Source organism: Rhincodon typus, chromosome 2, assembly GCF_021869965.1.
Source record: "Rhincodon typus isolate 14 chromosome 2, sRhiTyp1.1, whole genome shotgun sequence".
Taxonomy (NCBI): Eukaryota; Metazoa; Chordata; class Chondrichthyes; order Orectolobiformes; family Rhincodontidae; genus Rhincodon; species Rhincodon typus.
The window spans coordinates 54,704,431-54,729,598 of NC_063333.1; the positions used below are offsets into that span (position 1 = coordinate 54,704,431).

Below are 25,168 nucleotides of genomic sequence, written 5' to 3' on the forward strand. Positions count from 1 at the left end.
TTTAAAATAGCAAAAATGTGATTTCCCCACAGATTGATACACAATAATATAATTTGTAGGCTGAGCTAAATGGCAATTTTCCCTTCGTTCAGTTTTGCTCCCTTGTATTGATCAGTTTACTGTATTTTCTGAAATACTTGTGCGAGCTGAGCTGAACAATGACATTAGAACTGATTCAGAAAAGATTAAGATAATTTGTGCCCACTGCTATAGGAACTGTAGCATTATGTGGAGAGACGTTAGCTATGAAACAACAAAAATATTACTGTACATAGAAAAATGTCACTGTTTAAAGGATTATCTGTACACTCAGGACATGAGCAAATACTACTCGTTACAAAAGGAGAAAGAAACCCAATCATTTTGATTTAAGGCTTCGATCAAAGTTGCAAAGTTTATGAGCATTGATTTATGTTGTGAGAACCTGCTGCACCCACCTTGTAGATGGACATCTTGTCGAAGGTAGATTGCAGAATGCTGGTGCCATGTAGAGATGATGCCACACAGACTGGACACAATTCCTCCAGACTTGAAGCCATGCTGCTATAACATGAGATTTGAATGCATGAAAGGACCAAAGATCAAGAATCAAGGATTCTTTATCTACTGCCATCAGGTCAACACAAAGAGAATTTAAGACTAAACAATCAATTATAAGACACACGACATTGGAACAGAAGTAGGCCATTCAGCCTATCAAGCCTGCTAATGAGATCATGGTTGATTTTATAATCCACAACTCCACTTTCCCAGCTTTTTCTTATAACCTTTGAATCCTTTACTGATTAAAAATCTGTCTGTCTAAGTATTAGATATATTTAGTGACCCAGCCTTGACAGCTCTATGCAATAAAGAGTTACATAGTTTCACTAGCCTCTGAGAGAAAAAACGATCCTCATCATTGTCCTAACTGGGTAATCTCATACTCTGAGATTTTTTCCTCTGTCACTAAACTCTCTCACAAGGAGAAATAAACTCTCCACATCTACCCTGTAACATCCCCAAAGAATCTTGTATGTTTTAACAAGGGGAGGCAATGGCCAAGTGGCACTATCACTGGACCATCATCCAGAGACCCAGATAACGTTCTGGAGACCCGGGTTTGAATCTTGGCATGGCAGACGGTGGAATTTGAATTCAATAAAAATATCTGGAATTAAGAATCTAATGATGACCATGAATCCATTGCTGATTGTCGGGAGAAAAAACCATCTGGTTCACTAATGTCCTTTAGGGAAGGAAACTGCCATCCTTATCTGGTCTGGCCTACATGTAACCCTAGACCCACAGCAATGTGGTTGACTCATAACTGCCCTCTGGGCAATTAGGGTTGGGCAATAAATGCAACAGCCTCATCCCCTTAATGAATAAAAAAAACACCTCTTATTCTTATAAATTCTAAGTACAGGCTCAACCTACTCGATCTCTCCTCATAAAAAACATTCTTTGCCTCCAATGCCATGATATCTTTCCTTCAATAAGGGGACTAAAACAGTCCATAGTATTCCAGGTTTGGTCAGTCTAATGCTTTGTATAGTTTTAGCAAGGCTTCCCTATTCCAATACTCCATTTTCTTTGAAATACAGACCAACATTCCATTTGCCTTCCCTATTACCCACCAATCTTTTATGCTTACTTTGGGTGATTTATAAATGAGGATGCCCAAATCCCTCTGTTGTAGATTTCTTCAGTTTTTCTCCATTTAAATAATGTTCAGCTCCTCTATTTCTCCTGCCAAAGTGTGTAACCTCACGTTTCTCAGCTTTATGTTCCATCTGCCCAGTTTTTGCCCATTAATTTAACCTGTCTACATCTTTCTGCATACTGTTTGTGTTATCTTCACCATTTGCCTTCCCACCTACTTTTGTGTCATTCACAAACTTGTTGGTATTACATTGCCGTCCCTCATCCAAGACATGACTATAAATTGTAAATTATTGCTGCCACAGCACTGATCCCTTGTGGTACACCGGTAGTTACAGGTTGCCATCTTGTTTCAATCCCCATTTTTCTATTAGTTTCTAATCCTCTAACTATGCTAACCATAACCATGGGCTCTATCTTGGACAACAGTTTCTGTGCTGGTATCTGGGAGTGATTCAATATGTGACTGTCCATCCTCAGAAGGATTTGCCTTGTCTGAGGTGTGTGGTTTCTGTCACCTGCAGTCCCTGTGGAAAGACTTAGAGTGAAGATAACATGCCAAGCATTAGGATGATACTAATGGGTTGCACAAAAGCTGATGACAGGTATCACAGTGCAGCTTGATATAGTGGGTATTTTCATAGGTTCTGTAAGATATCCAAATACAATGAAGCCTCAGCCTCAGCATCTCTTATTCTATCAGCTCCAGAGGAATCTGTTCTAGCTTAGTAGGGGGCTCATGGTGTTTATAACAAAGGATATTGTAGAGGGGAGAAATGTTGAGAGTAGTTGGGAGGAGGCTATAGGAGGCTATGTTGTTATGTATTGTGGACAGATATGAAGCAGTGAAGAGTTGTTAGTTTTGTGAGGTAATTTAGGTGTATCCCTGTTGCATCTAGCTCTAGTCGTTTATGAAGCTGACAATCTCCAGACTTCTCTCCATCTTGGGTGAGTTTGATATTTTAGGATCCTTTCCCACTACCTGGAAAGGAAAATACCTTCCCCACTCAGACTTTCCTCATAAGATCTCCAGGGAGCTCACACAGAACCTGGGGGTTTGGTAGCAACTCATCATTCTGCACTTTCTTCTACAGCTGTTTCAGAGTGCAATCTTGCAGTGAAAAATGCAACATGGCTTTGAAGTGCATTGTCAGTTTAAATAGGCCCATGATTGGCCTGCTCAGAAAGTGGATGAGTTTGCCTCATTGTGTCAGTCATTCAGTGGAGATACCCACCTCGGTAATAATAATGAGTGCAGAAGGAATTCTGCCTATTCTGGCCCAAATCCATGTCATCAAATGTGGCTCAAGAGACGAGAACTCTTACCTTTTGTACTTTTTAAGGAACAGTCTGTTTGCTTTAAATGAGCCCTAAACATACACTTCTACGGAAATCCTGCATTCATGCCTTCGAACACTACAAATGAATCCTGGCATGGTGTCCCCTTGTGATAAAGAGCCTATATATGTAACAGAATGTTACAATTATACGTTCAGATAAAGACACCAGTATGACAGATGTACATTTACAGTCTGTCTCAGTGTGACTGTAATGTCCTTTCAACCATCATAGAATTATTGAACAATACAGCACAGAAAGAAGCCATTTAGCTAGTGCTCCTGACAAGCTTTGAGGTCTGGCCTATCTGCCCAGTCTCAGCTGCAGGTACAGGCAGCTCCTTGAAGGAAGAATTTCCTCTTCACTGTGATTCCCTAGTTGCTGAGGGGATTTTTTTAAAAATCAAAGTTAAATAGTTGGAGAGAGTCCATCCTGAAGTTTTTCTGTCTCTCCCACCCACACCCCCCACCACCACCCAATGTCATTCTCCTTTTTTGCCATAATTCTGCAAAATTTCCATCTTCAAACAATCAACCAATTTCCTTTTTGAAAATTACGATTGAATCTTCTTTCACTCTCCTTTCATTGAGTTCTAGTCGATCCGAACTGCACCCAGTCAACGTCTCAACGTCCTTCTGAAAGTGCAACACCCACTGCTTCAATGAGACCTGGTACGCGTTTGCCTCCAACCTGATGTGGCAATGCTTCTGTTATCTCCTGTAACATAGGAAACATAGATGTTGTGATGTTGAAGAATCCAACAGGCATATTTAACAACTAATTATTATGTACAAACATTACATTTCTCATACACACGTGTGTCTGGGCTAATCTTATGCTATTACGTTACTACAGAGTAGCATACTTCCAGTGACCCAAGGTAAAATGGAGTATGAAACCTATTGACCCTCAGGTCATGTACAACAATACAATTATGATATTGCCAATTTGTCTTTTAAAAGTATACCGACATGCTGAACGTGACACAACAAGGTCAAACCAATGTATTTTATAAAATATAATTTCCTTGCTTTTTTCTCTTACCTTTCTGCTAATAAAGCTGAGGATATGACAAACATCTTAACATCTTCTCAACTTGTCCTGTAACCTGCAAAGATTTGTGTAGAATCAGCCCCAAATCTTTCTGTTCCTGCAGACTGTACCAATTGTATTGAATTGTATTGAATATGAGGGGAGGTGATGGCCTAATGGTATTATTGCTAGTGTATTAATCCAGAACCTCAACTAATGTTCTGGGGACCAGGGTTTGAATTTGAATTCAATTTGGAAAAAAATCTGGGATTAACAATCTGCAGATGACCATGAAATCATTGCCAATTTTCAGGAAAACCCATCTGGCTCACTAATGTCATTCACAAAAGGAAATCTGCCATCCTCGCCTAGTCTAGCCTCCATATGACTCCAGACTTTGAAGCAATGTGGTTGACTTTCAACTGCCCTCTGAAGTGGCCTAGCAAACCACTTGGTTCAAGGAATGGGCATAAATGCTGGCCAGCCAGCGATGCCCATGTGTCATGAATGAATAAAAAAAACATTCTTTGTGTTTTAGGATCCTGACGAAGAGTCAAATGGTTTGTTTTGTTCCATTGCTGAAACAGATGCTCATCTGACAGTGAATTTCTCCCTCTTCACCAAGAAAAGCTTGTTTATTTCCACCTCCTCTATAATTTCTATAATTGCATTTTCCCTTTATCCCATTTTATCAATTTCAGTAAAAATAAATGTAATCCTGTGGAGTTAGTTATATGCTTGAACCTGTCATATCCTTTGAGCACTGAAATAAATACATGAAAACATTAAATTACATGTCTTCAGCTAAACAGATCTTTGCATAGTCTGATCAATGTTTGTATTGTTTCTGTTCAAATATTTGTTGCCAAAAATTTCAACGCCTTTGTCATGTCTTTGTTGAAACAACTTATTGGCAGAATTCTCTCCACTAGACTGGCAGGATTTAAAATATAGTGCATTATCAACACTTTCCAAATGGGATACATAAATGTTTTCTTTCCCTGGTTTCTATCTGTTTATCTGATTATTTTAATTGATTATTATTTGATTTAATTGTACTTTCATGCCTTGAGTTCCTTAAGAAAGAATCTCATGATTGATCTTTAATAATTTTCCTACTGATCAGGTTTTTAAAACCATTCCCAGTGAAGATGCTGTTCAAGGTCAAGGAAGTCGAAGACTGATCAGTTTTACACTGTCAGGTACAGTTGTCTTTTAACATGCATCCATCTCTATATTTTCAATTTTAAAAATAATGATTGTTTATGTGAAGTTTTCTGTTTGAACCAAGCTTCATAAAGACATTGCTCAGAATAGACTATAATTAATTATACATAGGGAAATACCACTTGTATAGTTTTATTTGTTCCTGCAAAGCAGCTGTGTTTAAAAAAAATTATAATCCTTAAGCCATTTCACTAGTGCTCCTACATGCTTTGAAGTCCTCCCTATCTGCTTAGTCTCAGTTGCAGGTACAGGCAGCCCCTAGAAGATGGAATTTCCTCTTCATTGTCATTACCTTGTTGTTGACGGATTTTTTTTATTTCAAAGTTAAAAGGTTGGAAAGAGTCCGTCCTGAGGCTTTCTGACTCTCCTTCCCCCACCCAGTGCCATTCTCCTCTTCTGCCATTGCCCTGCAAAGTTTCCATCTTCAAACAATCATTTAATTCCTTTTTGAAAACCATGATTGAACCAGCTTCTACTTTCCTTCCATTGAGTTCTAGCCGATCTAAACTACATCCAGTCTGTCTCAATATCCTTCTGAAAGTGCAGCACCCAGAACTGAATACACTACTCCAGTAAAATTGTGTATTAAGCCCAGTATTCAAGTTTACCTTATCTTAGTAACGACACGAAAAATATATTTTCCTGATTCCACTACAGTTTCTGATTACTATAACTTGGAAGATGAAGAAATTTATCTTGTGGTAAACTGAATTTTTTTGTAATGATGATGCTAAGGGAAATGTGTTTTTTTTTTATGGTTCAGAACTGTTGTAGTTTGACATCAATGTACAAATTTAATTTAGAGAGTGGCAGAACAATAGGCATCAGATCTTCAATAAAGTTCTTGGGATAAACTTTAAGCTGAGTTCTTCCAATCTCACGCCATATCTTCAGCGAAACATCCAGATAAGATGGCATAAATGGCAGATTCTGACATTTCTACAGAGCTACGACCACAGTTAAGAAAGAAAATGTGGAAAATTCTGGAAATTTCAGAACCTCTTGTTATAATCCGAATTTAGGTTTTGATCAAATATTCCTGTGTTGGAGTAGAACTTGAAATTCTCTCATTAATACTCTGCTTTTCCATAACCATAACACCATCCACCTAATTAATCACCAGATCACAAATTAATTCTAGATGCAGAAGCCATTCAGGTAATTTTAGTTCATCCAATAAACACAACTTGTATCTATATAGCGCCTTTAACATAGAATAACATCACGTAACATTTTACTTACACATAATAAAAAATGGCACTAAACTAAAGCAGGAACATCCTTGGAGGAGTGACTCAATATTCATCAAAGGGATTGGCTATAACAGGGATTTGGAAGGAAGAGGGAGCACGAGACTGAGGTTACTGAAGGCAGAATCACTGATTGTGGGTCAGAGGCAGATTGAGTTTCATTAAGAGGTTACGTTCCGAAAAATAAAACAGAGCTACAGCTTGTAGAGGTTACAAGGGGAGACTATGTAGGCACTTACTGCACATGTGGTAGCTGTGGGTCACACTGCCAGATGCTAGCTCCCACATGCTACAGCTATGACCTATCACCTGGCTTGCCATCTTTATTATATTTCGAGAAACTAATTAGGGTTTCAAGTCCAGAATTGCCACTTGATGATAATGTGTAAATTTGAATATTGCAAAGGTTAACTAATTGAGCTATAAATTTATAATCTCCCAGGTACAACTTTAAAAGCTGCCCCAGTTTAGAGAGAAATAAACCTTTAAAATTGACCAACTAGTCACCTTCCTGCTCAGCTAATTAACGTCACTAGAGGATAGATGAGGGTAGGGCAGTGGATGTTGTCTCTAGGACTTCAGTAAGGCATTTGGCAAGGTCCTGCATGACAGGCTGGTCATGAAAGTTAGGTTGCATGGGATCCAGGGAGAGCTAGCTAATCGGATTCAAAATTGGCTCAATGGGAGGAAGCAAAAAGTGATAGGTGAAGGTTGTTTCTTGGACTGGAGGCCTGTGACTGGTGGTGTGCTACAGGGGTCAGTGGTGGGACTTTTGTTATTTGTTATTTACGTAAATGATTTGGATGTGAATATACAAGGCATGATTAGTAAGTTTGCAGATGACACAAAATTAGGAGGCATCGTTAATAGCAAGGAAGGTTATAAAAAATTACAGAGGGATCTTGATCAGACAGGGAAGTGGGCTGAGGATTAGCAAATGCAGTTTGATACAGATAAGTGTGAGATTTTGTACTTTGGAAAGTCAAACCAAGGTAGGAATTATACAGTAAATGGTAAGGTCCTGAGGAGTATTGTGGAACAGAGGGACCTAGGAGTACAAGTACATAGTCCGTTGAAAGTGACATCACAGTGGACAAGGTGGTGAAGAAGGCATTTAGCATGCTGGCCTTCATTGGTTGAGGCATTGAGTATAGGAGTTGGGACGTTATGTTATAGTTGTATAAGTCACTGGTGAGGCCTCACATTGAGTATTGTGTACAGTTTTGGTCACCCTGTTATAGGGAAGACACAGTTAAACTGGAAAGTGTGCAAAGAAAATTTACAAGGATGTTTCCAGGATTAATAGGCATGAGTTATAGGGAGAGGTTGGCCAAGATAGGACTTTATTCCTTGGAATGTAGGGGTAAACTTACTGAGGTGTATAAAATCATGAGTGGCATAGATAGGATGAATGCATATAGTCATTTTCCCAGCGATAGGGAATTGTAAATGAGAGGGCATAGGTTTAAGGTGAGAGAGGATAGATTTAAGAAGGACCTGAGGGGCAATTTCTTCACACAGACAGTGGTGTGTGGAATGGGCTGCTGGAGAAAGTGGTTGAGGCAGGTACAATAGCAACATTTAAAAAGCATTTTGATAGGTACATGGATGGGAAGGGTTTAGAGGAATATGGACCAAATATAGGCAATTGGAACTAGCTGAGTGGGCACCATAGTCAGCATGGACCAGTTTGGGTCAAAGGGCCTGTTTCCATGCTGTGTTACTCTATGACTCTATGACCTCAGCCCTCTGGTATCATTGTGTCTCACTCTGTCTATCAGAGCACTGGTTTTACTGTAAAAGATTAGAATAGTACCTCTCCCTCACTACACTGATTTACCTCACTCACCCAATTTCCAAGTTCAGTACTTTATCAAGCAATATTCCATCAAGCCTAACTGGTGACCTGCTTCATGGGCCTAGGTAGTTCCACTTGTCCTAAACCCGCCTCGGTAAAAGCTGCCAGGGCTCAGAATGGGGTGAAGGATTCAGCACATTGGGCTCCTGCCATTGTTTTCAATTCTGTTTGTTTTCTGCCCTGATTTCAGCGGTACCTGAACATTTGGGAAAGAGAGAAGATTTACCTACGGTTCTCTGTTGAGTTTTTAACAATGATATTATTTATGCAAAGTAAAAATGTACAATGCATAAGGCAGTGTGTTTCCAGCTGTAAGTATTCACGGAAACAGTCACTAATGACCAATATGGGATTATACATTAGCTGTTCTTGGTCATTTCCTAATATGAGTTTATATGAATTTAATCAGATTAATGAATGCAGTTTTAGTTTGTCCCTTTTCAGGAGACTCTCCCGTAATATAGATATAAAATGTTGGAACTGGCTGTCTGAGAAGCAGAAGTTCTGGAAAATTGGATGCTTTCGTGCTCCGGTCTATTCCGACACACTCCATGAGACCCATTACCCCACCCAACCTCAGCTCAAGGGCCAAAATCTGACAAAATCCAACATGGCAGCCCCAGGTTATGAGACAGCACCCCCCATCCTCTTGTTGTATTAAACAATTAACAGCATGTGCTGCAGTAGTATGTTTTGATCTTATGCCAAACTATTATGTGTTTGTACTCACAAGAAAAATGGCTAGTCAAATACTTCTTCACCAAGGCAACAGTTTTTAAAACTTAATCCGCTGTTGTAAAACTTGAAAATATTACGAATAGTAAGTGGATCAATAAATCTAAATGCCATTCATATTTCCAAACTATATTATTTTCAGTTCTCAGGTAATGTTAATTTGTGAATGATGTTGGATGTGAAGATAGATTTTTCCTCAGGTTTCAATAGTTTGGAATTTCATAGCTGAAGGCCTTTCTCCGTGGAATAAAGTAATTGATTTAAATGTAAAATTCTGCTGTTTCCTAGACAGTTGACATGAGTTTATAATTTAATATACATTTATATTAGTCGTCTTCTTTGTCTTGATTAGGTTTTCAAGCTGTTGGCCTGAAGAAAGGGATGTTCTTTAATCCTGATCCTTACCTGAAGATTTCCATCCAGCCAGGAAAACACAGCATCTTCCCTGTTTTACCACACCATGGGCAAGAGAAACGCACTGGGATTGCTTTTAATACCATCAACCCTGTTTGGCAGAGAGAGGTAGGACAGAGAGATTCATATCACAAGATACAGGAGTGAGGACAGAGTGGATATTGTTTGTAAACAAAATGCTTTATTCTGTAAATAGTGTCAAGATCCTGGAAGCTTTGTAGAAATGCAATGAGACCAGTTTGATATTGATTGTTTGTAGAGGAGGAGAAGACAACAGTGACTGGAAAATGCTACCACGCTGTCATGAATATTCTTCAGACATGACTAGCTGTTAGCAGTAAAAATATCAGCATGATCTTGTGCTGTGCTGACTGGTGATGATGAGATAAATCTTGCTTTCTCCATTACTGATAACACTGTTACTGACAGCATAAATGTTACAGAATAGATTTGTTACAATGAAGTAATTTAGCTGGACAGACCAGTCAAAAGCATAGAGCAAAGCTTCAGCATCATGTACACATCAGTAGAACTTCAAGATTATGGGTGCAATATTGTAGAGGTCTGAACAATATGGGTTTTGATAGGATTTGTAACAGAATCATATGAGAAGTCTGGTGAGGAATATCTCAATATCAGAAGCAACTCACTGCATCTTTTATGCATTTGCTGAGATGCATGCAAGTTTCTTATTAGACAGCAGTGACGGCAATTACGGGGAATTATTGTTCATTAAACATTAATAGCACAACTTGCCTCATTAATAGTCCGCTTCCTATCTTATCAAACATACTGAACTAAGTGAACATTGAGAAATCTTGACATGGAAGTCAGGGCGGGTACCTGGTGAATTCAGCTCACTGATTGCTCCAAAGGATTTCCATGTTGCACACTGGGGACAAACATATTTGGACATACTCCATGGGCAGTGGCCACATGCACCCTACAAGCATGGACATGGGCATCCAACATATGCCACCCTCTAAGAACCTCATGTCACGTCTCTGGTCCACTTATTCCAAGCTCAATGCTACACCTCAGGCATTAACATTGCAATGCATGGTGCACGGAGACTGCGTGCTGAGGAAAATGTGGCCAGCTCATGGACCGCACCTGGCAGCATCTCCAGGCTGTTCACTTGCTGTCATTGTGCTCACACAGCAATGCTGCCTTGTTTTTTTGCTCTTTGCTCCCTCAGTCGGAGGTGTCAGGTTCACAGTACTGCAGTGTTTCAGTGCCATTTAGCACAGACACACAGCCAGGAAGCTAGTCATAGTTGTCAACGTTCCCCAGCCAAGTGAAGAGTGAACCTTTGCTCAGGGGGTCCTGGCATCGCATCCTCTGAAACCAGTCCAGGGCTTTGAACACTGTCAGCCCACTGTTCAGGACACTCAGAGTCAAGATGCTCTTCATAATCGAGGTGAAGCACCATATGCTGGGCAGCCCATCACCTATCTTCATTCTTTCTGTCCTTTTGGGAATTCTTTTCTTCTCAAAGTGAAAGAATGGAAGGTATTAAAGGAGGTGAAAGTGAATAGCACAGCTGTTCCCTTTAGAGTCGGTGGGGGGAGGTGTCTGAATGTGTGAGTAGGCAGTGCGGAGGGCATGCAGGGTGGGGTTGGGAGTTGGGGTGGGTGACAGTGAGAAAGATGTTGCAAGCAACAATGGTGCGGCATGTACTTTGGCGGGTGCAGTAACAGAGATAGAGCGAGTATGAGCATTCAGACAGACCTTCTTCCTACTTTGCTGGACATCCTCCTCGATGGCTGAGGCTGCACTGACCTCGGGTGGCAACCTTAGAGCAGGCTGGCATCACAGTCCGCTTTGCTGGTCCTGGGGGAAGGGAATATTCCACTTTTGCAACATTCAATCCAGCAGGATCTCCAGGTTGATGTCGGCCAAATTTCCCTCATTTGCCTTGTCTGGGGCAAATGAAAGGAACTGAGCAAGACAGCTCCAACTAACCATGTTTATTCAACTGTACAACAGGCTTTTAAAGATGACACCAGTGCCACGAATGCCAGCCAATTTTGAGATATTCCTGATAGCAAGTTGTTGCGGGAACATACATGGTAAGATGGAGCTAGAATTGGGCAAGAGAAGCCCCGCAGGGGTTGGATTCGTAATTAATGAGGTGAGTTTGGTAAGATATGGTGAAAGACCCAAAAGGCCTCGCAGCATGAAACCCTCCAAAAATGTGATGCAACTGGCACTTAGCTTAAAGGGCAGCACGGTGGCTCAGTGGTGAGCACTGCTGCCTCACAGTGCCAGGGACCCAGGTTCAATTCTACCCTCGGGCGACTGTCTGTGTGGAGTTTGCCCATTTTCCCTTTGTCTGTGTGGGTTTCCTCCGGGTGCTCCAATTTCGTCCCACAGTCCAAAGATGTGCAGGCTAGACGGATTGGCCATGCTACATTGCCCGTAGTGTCCAGGGATGTTTGGGTTAGACATGGGGAAATGCAAGGGTAGGGGAATGAGTCAGGGTGGGATGCTCTTTGGAGAGGTGGTGTGGGCTTGTTGGGCCGAATGGCCTGTTTCCACACTGTACGGATTCTATGATTCTTAAAGTATGTAAGATTCTGTCTTACATTACAACCTTAAATGATTGTGCTGTTGGCATACTGAAGATGGTAAAAGCACATAATATTACAGTATAATCAAAACAAACTTAATACATGACCAAGAAGTTTGCAAGATTGTAAAATATTTGGTTTCTTCATCCTGCTGTACCACTCAACAAAATCATGGCTGATCTATGACTTTAACTGCACTTTCTTACCTACGCCCCCACCCTCCATAAACCTTGGTTTGCTTGTTGATCAAAACTCTGTATAGCTCAGATTTAAATATATTCAATGACCCAGTCTCTACTACTCTGTGCAGATAGAACTCCAAAGACTGACAACCTTCTGAGAGAAAAAAAATTCTCCTCATCTCGGCCTTAAATGGTGACCTCTTATTTTGAAGGTGCATTCCCTAATTTTAAATTACACCTTAAGGAGCCATATCCTCTCAACATCTAGCCTGTCACGCCATGCTGTTCCTTGATGTTCTTGTTCCAAATATGTTCACTTGCGTGCGGGAGGCACACAGCTTCCAGCAACCAATGAGGGAAATGAACCATCTTTCTTTAGGCAAGAGGTGATTTTTACTGCAAAGAAAAGATAGCTCCTTCTTTTCTGGAAGTCCAATGGGTTCTGACCCAAACATTCACACCCACAAGCTGTTTAGCTATTTCGGAGCCTATCACCTAATTATTTTCAGCCAGAAGGCTGTTGTTGTGGTCAGTTCTCCTTACACAGATCACAGGAAGACTCTGGTATGCAGGTCAACTTCATCTTTATTCCGACAACCTCAGTTTTAGACTGGCTTATGGGAATTCTGGCTGATGTTCTGTTCTACGGTCGGTCCAATACATACAGAAACTCACCTGTGAATTGAAATTGTCTGTGTTTCTGTAGCGTTCATCTTTTTGAAACAACACATTTTGTGACTAAAAGTAAAAATATGCATAAAGATTTTGGGGTTCTATTTCATTGTCATAACTCAGTACTCCAAGTGTGGCTTTGTGCAGCTTAAGCAGGATTTGACAATTATTCCTTTAGATACAAAGCCCCACATTCCTATATCCTTGTTGATTATTTCTTTTTGTATCTGCCCATGACACTTGAATAACATGCCGAAAACTAATAGCAAGAAGGTTATAGCAGGTGAGGACCTAGAAACTATCATTATCACTAAGGAAGGAATGCTGGGCAAACTAATGGGGCTAAAGGTAGACAAGTCTCCTGGCCCTGATGAAATGCATCCCAGGGTACTAAAAGTGGTGATGGGGGAAATAGCAAATGCACTAGTAATTATTTACCAAAATTCACTGGACTCTGGGATGGTTCCCGCAGATTGGAAAACAGCCAATGTGACGCCCCTGTTTAAAAAAGGAAGTAGACAAAAAGCAGGTAACTATAGGCCAGTTAGCTTAACTTTGGTAGTGGGGAAAATACTTGAATCTATCATTAAGGAAGAAATAGCAAGACATCTGGATATAAATTGTCCCATTGGGAGCACCCAGCATGGGATCATGAAGGGTAGGTCATGTTTAACTAATTTGGTGGAATTCTTTGAGGACATTACTTGCATGGTGGACAATGGGGAACCTGTGGATGTGGTGTATCTGGATTTCCAGAAGGCATTTGACAAGGTGCCACACCAAAGGCTGCTATATAAGATAAAGTTGCACGGTATCACAGGTAATGTATTGGCATGGATAGAGGATTGGTTGACTAGTAGAAAGCAAAGAGTAGGGGTAAATGGGTGTTTTTCTGGTTGGCGGTCAGTGGCTAGTGGTATGCCTCAGGGATCAGTGTTGGGACCTCAATTGTCTACAATTTACATAGATGATTTGGAGTTGGGAACTAAGTGTGATGTGTCAGAATTTGCAGATGACACTAAGATGAGTGGTAGAGCAAAGTGTGCAGAAGACATTGAAAGTCTGCAGAGGGATATAGATAGTCTAAGTGAGTGGGCAAATGTCTGGCAGATGGAGTACAATGTTGATAAGTGTGAGGTCATCCATTTTGGTAGGAATAACAGCAAAATGGACTATGTTTTAAATGGTAAAAAATTGCAGCACGCTGCTGTGCAGAGGGACTTGGGTGTCCTTGTGCATGAATCGCTGAAGGTGGGATTGCAGGTGCATCAGGTAATTAAAAAGTCAAATGGAATTTTGTCTGTCATTGCTCGAGGGATGGAGTTTAAAAACAGGGAGGCTATGCTGCAGCTGTATAGGGTCCTGGTGAGGCCACATCTGGAGTACTGTGTGCAGTTTTGGTCTCCTTACTTGAGAAGAGATATACTAGCACTGGAGGGGGTGCAGAGGAGATTCACTCGGTTGATTCCAGAGTTGAGAGGGTTGGATTATGAGGAGAGACTGAGTAGACTGGGATTATACTCACTGGAATTCAGAAGAATGAAGGGAGATCTTATAGAAACATATAAGATTATGAAGGGAATAGATAAGTTGGAGGCAGGGAGGTTGTTTCCGCTAGCAGGTGAAACTAGGACTAGAGGGCATCACCTCAAAATAAAGGGAAGCAGATGTAGGACTGAGGTCAGGAGGAACTTCTTCACCCAAAGGGTTGTGAATCTGTGGAATTCCCCGTCCAGTGAAGCGGTTGAAGCTACCTCGCTGAATGTTTTTAAGGCAAGGCTAGATAAATTTTTGAACAGTAAAGGAATTAAGGGTTATGGTGAGTGGGTGGGTAAGTGGAGCTGTGTCTCAAAGATCAGCCATGATCTTATTAAATGGCGGGGCAGGCTTGAGGGGCCAGATGGCCTACTCCTGCTCCTAGTTCTTATGTTCTTATATTAATCAGCCTCAGTTCCATTATTTGATATCTGTAGCTGTTTAAAAATCCATTTAACCCTGGTCTCATTCAGTTGAATCTTGTTAGAATCATAGAATCCCTACAGCATCTACTTCAAAAGCCATTATTCCTTTCCTGAGATAAAAACAGAAACTTCTGGAAATATACAGTATGTCTGGCAGCATCTACGAAAAGAGAAACTTTGAGTTAACATAGCATTTCAATGCTACTGACCAATTGGTGAGCTTCCCCCTTAGCATTGTGAATTCTCACCATCATTAATTCTGACCAGCATTGATTCAGTGAAATTTGTCAGTGTTTATCCTGAGAAAATAGAGAACGCTGATAAAAGAGAGGTATTTAGAATGACATTGAATCATTTGTGGCTGTCTCTGTATGCCTTTGACCAATTACATTTTGCTACTAAAACTTGTGTTGTTTCTTTAATTTGTAACTAGTCATATTACAGAAAGATTCAAGAATGAGAGAACTGGCTATATTAAATTGAAAAGATTATTAATCAACTGGTTGCTTTATAAGACAAAAAAGCACTATTTATTTTCAGTCTACTTTATAAATGTGTTTTGTACAGACATAACTTCATTGCTGACAATCTGACAATCTAGCAGAGATATGTTAAGTAGTGTGTGCATCAAGGGACAGAAGCAACCGTATGAAATATAATCAGTGGAACAGAAACAATACAAAGTAGTTAGTGGTCTAGGCACCCATGTATAATTTAAAAGGTTTAATTCTACCTGCAACTTCAAATTTTATTGGGCAACTGACTATTTTGAAAGGCCACTCTGCTAATTTAGTTGGTAATGAGTAAACATTTGACAGTTATGAGTTTTAAAGTAGGCTATAAAGAACTGATAAAAATGACTCAAAGTTTACCTGTTGAATAAGCATTACAGTCAAATGTAATTTTTAAAAAAATTATTGTCTGGGACAAAAAATAGCCAAAACTTTGTTTCCAACAATCAAATGATTTCCAACACAAACAGAAATTGCTGGAAAAGCTCAGCAGGTCTGGCAACACCTGTAGAGAGAAATGAGAGTTAACATTTCGTTTCGAGTGACCCTTCCCCAAAAACAGCTCTGAGGGTCACTCGAACCAAAACATTAACTCTGACTTCTCTCCACGCGAGCTGCCAGACTTGCTGAGCTTTTCCAGCAATTTCTGTTTTTGTTTCTGATTTACAGCATCCACAGTTCTTTGGGTTTTTAAATGATTTCCAACTATGGTTTTGCGATGCTTCTTTCATCTTGTCAATGTTCCCTCCTTTTGCCTGAAAGTCATGATTCATGTCTCAGTAAGTGATACTCTGAGTGCTAACCATCAGAAATTGGCAGGAATACAAAGTATGTAATTGCAAATTGGCAGCCAATTTTCCAACTTGTCTAGTTTTGTTTTGGTAAAATTAGTCAGGATCTTAAACAGGCTACTGATTGGCAATTGTCCCACCTTACATTTCTGCCTAAGACTATTTTCACTCACTATGGGTAGCAACAAGCTATCCACCTTAACATTAAAAAAAGAAGTAGGAATAGAGCATTTAGCCCATTGAACTTGCTCTGCCGGTCAATGAGACCGAGGCTGAATTGATGTGACCTTAACTTCACTGTTCTGTCTATCCCCTGTTACCCTTGAGTCTCTTGTTGATCAAAAGCCTTGATATTCAACACTCTAGCCTCCACTGTTTTCTGAGGAAAACATGTTCCAGCACTAATAATCCTCTGAGACAAGATGTTTCTCCTTATTTCTTAAATAGAAGATCCCTTTATCTTGAAACTTTGCCCCCCGAGTCCGAGATTCTCCAATGAGGAGAAACATTCTCCCAGCATCTACCCAGGGTGTTTTCATGGTTCTTCTGCTGAAATTCCAGCAGACTAACCTAAGGACCACCGTAGAATCTCATCACAATAAAGTTAATGCCATTGTTGCATCAAGATGTTTTGTCAAGCTTGGATCAAATGTGCAGAATGTTGTTCTGTTGCATTCAGATTGCGGCTGCAGCTTCACAAATGGGGACTCCTGTAAATCATCATGTGGGACTAATCTTACAATGATCTCTAAGTACAGCAGGGATATTAAATTGTATCTCTATTCCCATTTCTTAAGTTTGCAAATAATTTCTAACAGCAAACTCTAATTCTAACTACAATCTAAAATATGCTACAATTGTTATTGGAAGCTACAGTCCATATAAAATCAATGCTGCACAATATGATAAAGCTTTAATAACTATCTCACCAAGAAGCTCATCTGTTGTAAGTCTGAGTTAATTCCTCATTGAATTATTAAGTGTTGGAAATATTGCCATTGAAAGTATTTATACTTTTAGATTTTTAGACATACTCAACTTGCATAAACTTGCATTTATGATACATTATCTACATAGAATTTATGGGAAAATAATCGTGACACTGACAGTACTTGCCATTATTAAACAGGAAGTAGGACAGCATATTCTGGCAGCTAGAGAAACACAATTAAACGTGAAAATCAGGAAATTGCTGTCTGAGTAGCCCTACTTCTTTATCACAGTACTTCAGTATTACACAGGGAGATTTGACACTGAAACGCATAAAGGGTTTGAAGTAACATTTACAAGTGCAAAATGGGGAAGTGCAGCTGCTGGGAAGGGAAATAAAGGAAGTAAATCCTGCAGTCAGGTCTCACTACATCATGGGATGTTCTGCTCCATGTTCCCACAAGAAACAGCCTTTTCAGTCAGATAGAAGACCTTCAGCATAAACCTGTGACTCTGAATACCTATCATCCTTAAATTGAGGGATAGTCAATGATTGAACAGTATTGGTTAAAACTAATGTTAAATTGTCAACTGTGTTGTTATTTTCCATTTGCAACACTATTTTCTATCCATTAAGAACTTGTACTCAGCATCGAGGACACCAACATCCATGATGAAAAGATTCAAAGCTTAATAGGAATATTGTTGTCTGCTGAGGTGCCTTTAAGAATTATTGAAACATTTTATGAATAATAGATCAATTGCATCCCTTTACCATGCATCTACAAAACATTGTAAGTCTGAACTCCAAACTGAAAAGATTCTGCATATTTGCACTCCAGTATGAATGCTGCAGCATGACCTTACCCTGGAGATAGGTCTCTTAATATTCAGAGCTGACTGATCTACAGACATGTACATTGTAAATAATTCATACTTTTCCTTTAAAATACGTGAGGTTTTTCTACACCATTGTTTAATTATTTCACAGCACTGTTAAACTATCATAAGAAGTGACAAGCAATGATTGAAGCATTTATGATATCCTGTCACAATGTAAAAGAAAGAGAAAAAGGAGACTTAAACATAGTTTGGATCCATTTAGAGGAAATAAAGTGAAGTAATCGTTAGGAAGTAGATAATATAAGTTATTTATACGGTGCACATTAGAACTTTAGACAGGGCTAATTGTTAGATTTTGCAGGTACCATGGAGTTTGCATTACAATCTTTCGGTCTTCTCTTGCTGTTTTGCAGCAACACAGTTTTGTTTCTCTCCCTACGGATGTTCTTGAAATTGAGGTCAAGGACAAGTTTGCAAAGAGTCGTCCCATAATAAAACGCTTTCTCGGAAAGCTTTCAATGCCAGTACAACGATTATTGGAAAGGCATGCAATAGGGTAAGTGTTTATGTATCTCTGTGAAAGTAGAAGTATTTATATTTCCTGTCTGGAAGAATACATTTAATATTACATGGAGTAAAAGTCTCAATTTAGTAACCGGTAAAGATAATTCAAAATATGAAGTTACTTTTACACATATTGATTTTTAAAAAAATAAATAGTAAATCCAGGAAATCAAAAGTGAAATAGATAAAACTTGAATATGCAACAAGTAAGGCAAAACGTAAAACAATTGATGAGTGGTCCTGTGTTCAATTTAACCCTGCTTCTTTTTTTCAGATGTTGGTATACGGCATATATATTTCAATGATTTTTAGGTTTTCCTTGTTTGGGATTTGATGAACCTGCTGGTCAGAATACATGCTCTTAGGCTTTGGCAAAATATAATCAAATATTTTTTGAAATCCCAATAATGTTGGTGAGAAAAGCTCCTACATTGTTTTAATTTTAATTTTCTCTTGAGATTTGGATGATTTTTACAAAGCAGCATTCATTGCTCATTCCCAGTGCTGTGAGGACATTAGGTACCAAACACAGGGTTGAAGTTATATCAATCATGGTGAGGAAGTGAGACAGACTACTTTCTATGAAGAGTACTAATGAACCAGTTGAGTTATTGTAATAATCTAGTGATTTTCATGATCGTTTTTCTGGCCTAGCCCAATAACTAGAATTTTATTTCACATTTTGGCAACATGTGATTTCAGCTCTTTACCTCTGGATCAATGATCTAATGAAACCATCAAGCTACTGAGCTCTGCAATGCTAAGTTTTTTAAGCATCAGGTTTATCAGAATCATAGCTTTCAGAATTTACTGGTCTTTTCCTGGCCATCTTTCTTGCACAAAAAATTGAAAATGTCAACTTGTGTTGTAATGTGAGTAAAAGTAGGCAGATAATGTCAGGAAAGGATAAAAAATGATGTGACATTAAAGACAAAGTGAAATCAAGGAAAAATAGAACAGTTAATGCTAAAGTCTTCTATTGGAATATGTGACATATTCACATTATCAAAGATGAATTACTAGCTAGCTCGAAATAAGTGAGCTTGATCTGGCAGCCATTATGAATGGTTAGTTTCAGAGTGACTAGATATTCCAGCATACATGATGTTTAGATTAGATAAGTCAAATTGGGAAACAAGTGGTTATCTTTGACAAATGATGGAATAAAACAAGGATAATGAGAAAGGTGAGCATCTGAAGACTTTAAAGCTACTTAAATGAAAAAAAAAATTTTTGGTTCTCTTTTGTGATTCTTTCAAACATTTTTCAAATATCAAAGGACTTAATAAAATCGGACATAATGGATCAATTAACATATTAGTTACCGGCTGTTGGGCTGTTGATGCTTTTCAGGTTTTTAACTTGGCAGTCCATGACGTTCCTTTCAGTCACAATGTGGGCAACCAGTCTGCAATAAGCTGAGAGCCCACACACACAAAATGTTAGAAAGCTAATGAAAGATTGTTAATGTATTTAAAGTTGGATCTACAGCATAATGTGAATAGAGCATCCTTACACAAAGCAGCAACACAAAGTAATCCAGCAGCAGATCAGGACATGAAGAAAATGATGGCAATGGAAGATATTCAGTAGCTTTGACACCTGAGCCACACACACACTGCTCCAAATCTATTAGGTAGTGTTCTCATTGTTTAACTGAACCACAAGAGTTTGCTGCGTGCGTGTTGTTTGTGTGTATTTTAGGGTACAATAGTGACTGCACTTCAAAAATACTTAATTGGTTGTACAGCACTGTTGGACATTCTGAGGTTTTAAAGATCCTATTTAAATGGAATACCTCTTCTTCTTTCTTTGTGCTAACATAAGTATTTGGATTGAGACCAGTTCATTCAGAAAATGCTGCCACCCCAACAATAGTGGTCCTAGTTCACAGTGCAGAGTAGCTGGATTCAAATTTTGCTTTTTTTTTGACAATTTAGGATACATTAGAACAAGTTCCAGAAGGAATTGTTACTGTACAATGTGTTTAGATGATTTATATTTCAGCATATAAAGATTAGAGTGTTTCCAGTATATTCAAAAGTCAGTATTTCAGCATTATCTGCCTTGCTCTTGTTTGTGTGTGACAATCTTTAAGCTAGGTATTTAAGCAATGTTTAATTCTTTATCAAGATTTCAGTCTGTTTATATGAGGAATGGCGAAATGATTGCTCATTTTTATTATCATCCTGGACTCACCTACTACAATATAGATTGTCACATTCAATTTAAAAAGTTTTGTCAATTTACAGCAAAACATTAAGTAAGGACATAAGAAGTAGGGACAGGAGCAGGCCATTTGGCTCTTCATGCCTGCTGTGCAATTCAGTAAGATCAAGGTTGATCTACTATCTCAATTTCACCTTCGTGTATTATTCTAATATCCTTCAATTTCATTAATATCTAGAAATCTATCATTTTGAATGTACTTAACAATTTAGCTTGCATGGTTTTCTGGGGTAGAAAATGCCAACATTCGAACCCTTTAAATGAAGGAATTTCTCCTCTTCTCAGTCCAAAATACCTAACCCCTTATTCTGCAACTGTGCATTTTCCATTCTAAACTCCTCCAGCCATGTTTCAAACAAGCTCTTTAAGGACTTTATACATTTTGATGAGTTCATCTCTTATCCTTCTAAATTATAGGGAATGTGGCCTTAGTCTACTCAATCATGTCAGTGCAGAATCATAGTCATACAGTCATAGAGGTCTACAACACAGGGATGGGCCTTTGGCCCATCACGTCCATGTCAGTTAAAAACAACCACCTAACTATTCTAATTGCATATTCCAGCACTTGACCCATGCCCTACTTCTTAAACATCGTGAGGGTTTCTGCCTCTACCACCCTTACAAACAATGAGCTCTAGATTCCCACCACCCTCTGGGTGAAAAGATTTTTCCTCACATCCCCTCTAAACCTCCTGTGCCTTACCATAAAGCTATGCCTCTTCTCTACATCAAGGGGAACAGTTCCCTTTGGACATTCCCTTCATTTCAGAAATCAGTCCAGGGAACCTTCAAATCTCCTTTCACCTCACCTTCTTTTCACTAAATCAGGCAGAAGCAAAACTAAAAACAATTGCATCCCTGCATTCTCTTATCCAAGGGTGAAGGAGAAGTAGAGTTGATGTGGCTCAAATAAATTCTCTCCCCAAGCTTCAACAGAAAATTTGAAATCCTACTGTGGTAGTATTTGAATGTTAATTTATGTCAAGTAACTAGAAAAGAATTAAAAAAGAGACCATAGAAAAATATTCATGGTCTAGTTCTTATGAATATTAACGATACTAAAACAAAGGCAAAAAATATATTTTGCCATCATTGGTCCTGTATTATAGAAGATATCAACCAAAGCATCATCTCAATTTCACAGCATTTTAGTTTTGTATTATTCAAATCAACAGGCATTAAAGTGGGTTATCTACAGCTGAGATTTTATTGTAACTTTTAGCAGAATATTGAGGTGGCCAACACTGGAAAGGGATAGGGTTGAGGGTCAGGATCTGCTGAATGGCACTTCACGCCCTTTCTGGTGACCCTAATTCACCCTTCCCAGATGACCCTCACCCCATAAAATCCCCCATTGTATTCACTCTGCTGCAGTGTGGGAATCCAATGACAATCCACGGTGTGGGTGGGTGTACTACCAGCAGCCACCACTGCTTTGCTGATGGCACTAGCGTTCAATGGAAGTGACAGCCTCTGACTGGCCAACAGCGAATTGGGTTGGAGGGGGAACATCTGCAGCTGGAGTCCTTGCCCCTTCCCACCTGCCCTCACCGCTCTGTTAAATGCTTAACCAACACTTAATATGGTGGATCTTCCCTAAAAAAAGCAATGCAGGAGCTCTTGCTTAGACATCCATCACCTCCAATAGCTGTGCCCAGACTGTTTAACTTTGGTATATGGGTGTGAGGCTGGAAAAGCACAGCAGGTCAGACAGCATCCTAAGAGTGGGAAAGTCAACATTTTGTGCCACAACCTTTCATCAGGACTAGGGAGGGGGCGGGGATCCCAGAAATAAATAGAGGGAGGAGGGTGGGGCTAGGGGAAGGGCAGGAGAGATGGTGATAGGCAGATGCAGGGAGGTGGTGTTGTTGTGATTGGTCCATGGGAAGGGTGGAGCAGATAGGTGAGCAGGAAGATGGAAAGGTTGGGTCAGGTCAGGGGGTGAGGAGGAGGGGGAGGGATGGCCATAGGAAAGGGCTGGGGTTGGAGGGATTTTGAAGCTGGTGAAGTCAATGTTGAGGCCATTGGGCTGTAAGCTCCCAAGGTGAAAAAGCAGGTGATGTTCCTTCAGTTTACGTTTGGCCTCAATCTGACAGTAGAGGAGGCCAAGGATGGACATGTCACCAGGCGAGTGGGAGGGGGAATTCGAGGATGACAACTGGAAGATCAAGTTGGTTAGTACTTGCAGAGTGCAGATGCTCTGCAAACCGGTCCCCAAGTCTACGTTTGGTCTCCCCGCAGATTCAGGGTCTGGTTTGCGGAGTATCTGCATCAACCAACGCGACCTTCCGGTTGCCATCCATTCTAATTCCCCCTCCCACTCCCCTGACGACGTCCATCCTTGGCCTCCTCCACTGCCAGAGTGAGGCCAAATGTAAACTGGAGGAACATTGCCTGCTTTTTCACCTTAGGAGCTTACAGCCCAATGGCCTCAACATTGACTTCATCAGCTTCAAAAACCTTCCAACCCAAGCCCTATCCTCTGGCCATCCCTCCCCCTCCTCCTCACCCCCTGACCTGACCTAACCTGCCCATTTTCCTGCTCACCTATCTGTTCCACCCTTCCCACGGACCAATCACAACAACACCCCCTACCTGCATCCGACTATCACCATCTCTCCTGCCCTCCCCTAGCCCCACCCTCCTCCCTCTATTTATTTCTGAGCTCCCCTCCCCCTCCCCAGTCCTGACAAAGGTTTTCAGTTCGAAACGTTGACTTTTTTGCTGTTCGGATGCTGTCTGATCTGTTGTGCTTTTCCACCTTCACACCTATTGACTCTGGATTCCAATATCTGCAGTCCTTATTGCCTCGAAGTCACTGTTTTACTTTGGTCACTGTTAGTGCACTAGTCTAAGAAATCTAAAACCTGATTTAAAAAAAATCTTTCACACCAGTTGAATGCGTTTGATTCATCAGGGGATGTGATGCTGTTTTGTTGCCCATCATTACTTGTCCTGGAGAAGGTGGTGATGAGCTGCCTTTTTGAACTGCTGCAGACCATATATTGTAGGTACACCAACAATGCCATTAGGGAGGGAATCCCAGGACTTTGACCCAGTGACACATGTTTCAAGTCAGGATGGTAAGTATCCCAGAGGAAAACTTGAAGGTGGTAGTGTTCCCTTATATCTGTTGCCCTTGTCCTTCTGTCTGGCAGTGGTTGTGGGTTTAGAAAGTGCTGTGAATTTCTGCAAAACGTCTTACAGGTACACACTACTGTTAATGAGTGTCAGCGGTGGAGAGTGTGAATGTTTGTGGATGTGGTGCGAATCAAGTGAGCTACTTTGTCCTATGTGATGTCAAGCTTCTTACCACATAAAAAGGAAATGTGCTGAGGAGAATATTCATATTTTAGTCTATCTGGTCTTTACAGAATTGCCTGTAGGTTAGGCAAATTGTTTTCAAAGTTATTGGGTATAGGGCAGAATCCAACATCCCATCTACCTTTAAGATGGCAAAGTGTAGCATAATCCTATGAGTAAAGAAAGCACTTTCTTTTGACTAAACAAAAGATTATAAATGATTATATATTATTACTTTTAATTATTTATGTACTAAAATAAATGATTATTATTTTCTTCTCTGTTGACAAATAATGAATGCAGAAGTTTATTTAAAATGCAGTATTTTTGCACATGTGCTGCCTGGCAGGATGAAAACTTGTTAAATTTTTCTGTGATATTTTGGAATGTCTTTCTCAGTTGGGAGCGATTTACCATTTGTCTGTGTACTACAGGGCTTAGAATAGAGTGTTATTGGCTAGTCCTTTGGAAAAAGAGTTCTTGTAGTGACAAATTCATCTAATACACACAGCTCTTTGTGGAAAAAAAGTTCCCTTCTGTTATGAAAATAATGCTATGCAATTGTTTGAGAGCCTCAGTCAGACCTTGTTCACTCTTCATGTTTACCGCAGCAAATTAGGAATGGAATAGTGTAGAAGTTGAATGCAGCCATCTAGTGGTCAAATATGGAATATTATATTAATACCAAATACTCAGAAGAGGCACCTGTACAATCATGAACTCAATTGTTGACAGACGATAGTGAGCAAACTACACTTCCCGCTTGAATACTGCACACATTTACAATCATGAATGCTGTTTAATAACAGTTTCAATAAAAAAAGGACATCCTCAAAGGATTTCCCAACCAATTCATTCTTTTAGAAACAAAGTTGTCTGGGGTCTGAAGGAAACGCAGCAGCCGATTTGTAAAATAAACAAGATTCCATCCTAATCAATTTAATAAACATTCTCTAAACTATTTTATTTGTTGTTGTTGGTTGAGGGCTAAGTGAGGGCTGGGATACCCCTGACAACAAGGTGCAGGGCTGGATGAACACAGCAGGCCAAGCAGCATCATAGGAGCAGAGAGGCTGACGTTTCGGGCTTAGACCCTTCTTCAGAAAA

General features: G+C 39.9%; 1 protein-coding gene across 1 annotated transcript in view; it reads left to right on the plus strand.

The window, feature by feature from the left end:
• The window catches only part of LOC109916385 (E3 ubiquitin-protein ligase HECW1-like), a 419,523-nt gene that overhangs the window by 161,497 nt on the left and 232,858 nt on the right, over positions 1–25,168 (plus strand). The window contains exons 5-7 of the mRNA XM_048617591.1: positions 5,141–5,216; positions 9,437–9,606; positions 18,376–18,518. Coding sequence (XP_048473548.1) covers positions 5,141–5,216; positions 9,437–9,606; positions 18,376–18,518 — 389 coding nt within the window. The remainder of the gene's footprint in view (positions 1–5,140; positions 5,217–9,436; positions 9,607–18,375; positions 18,519–25,168) is intronic.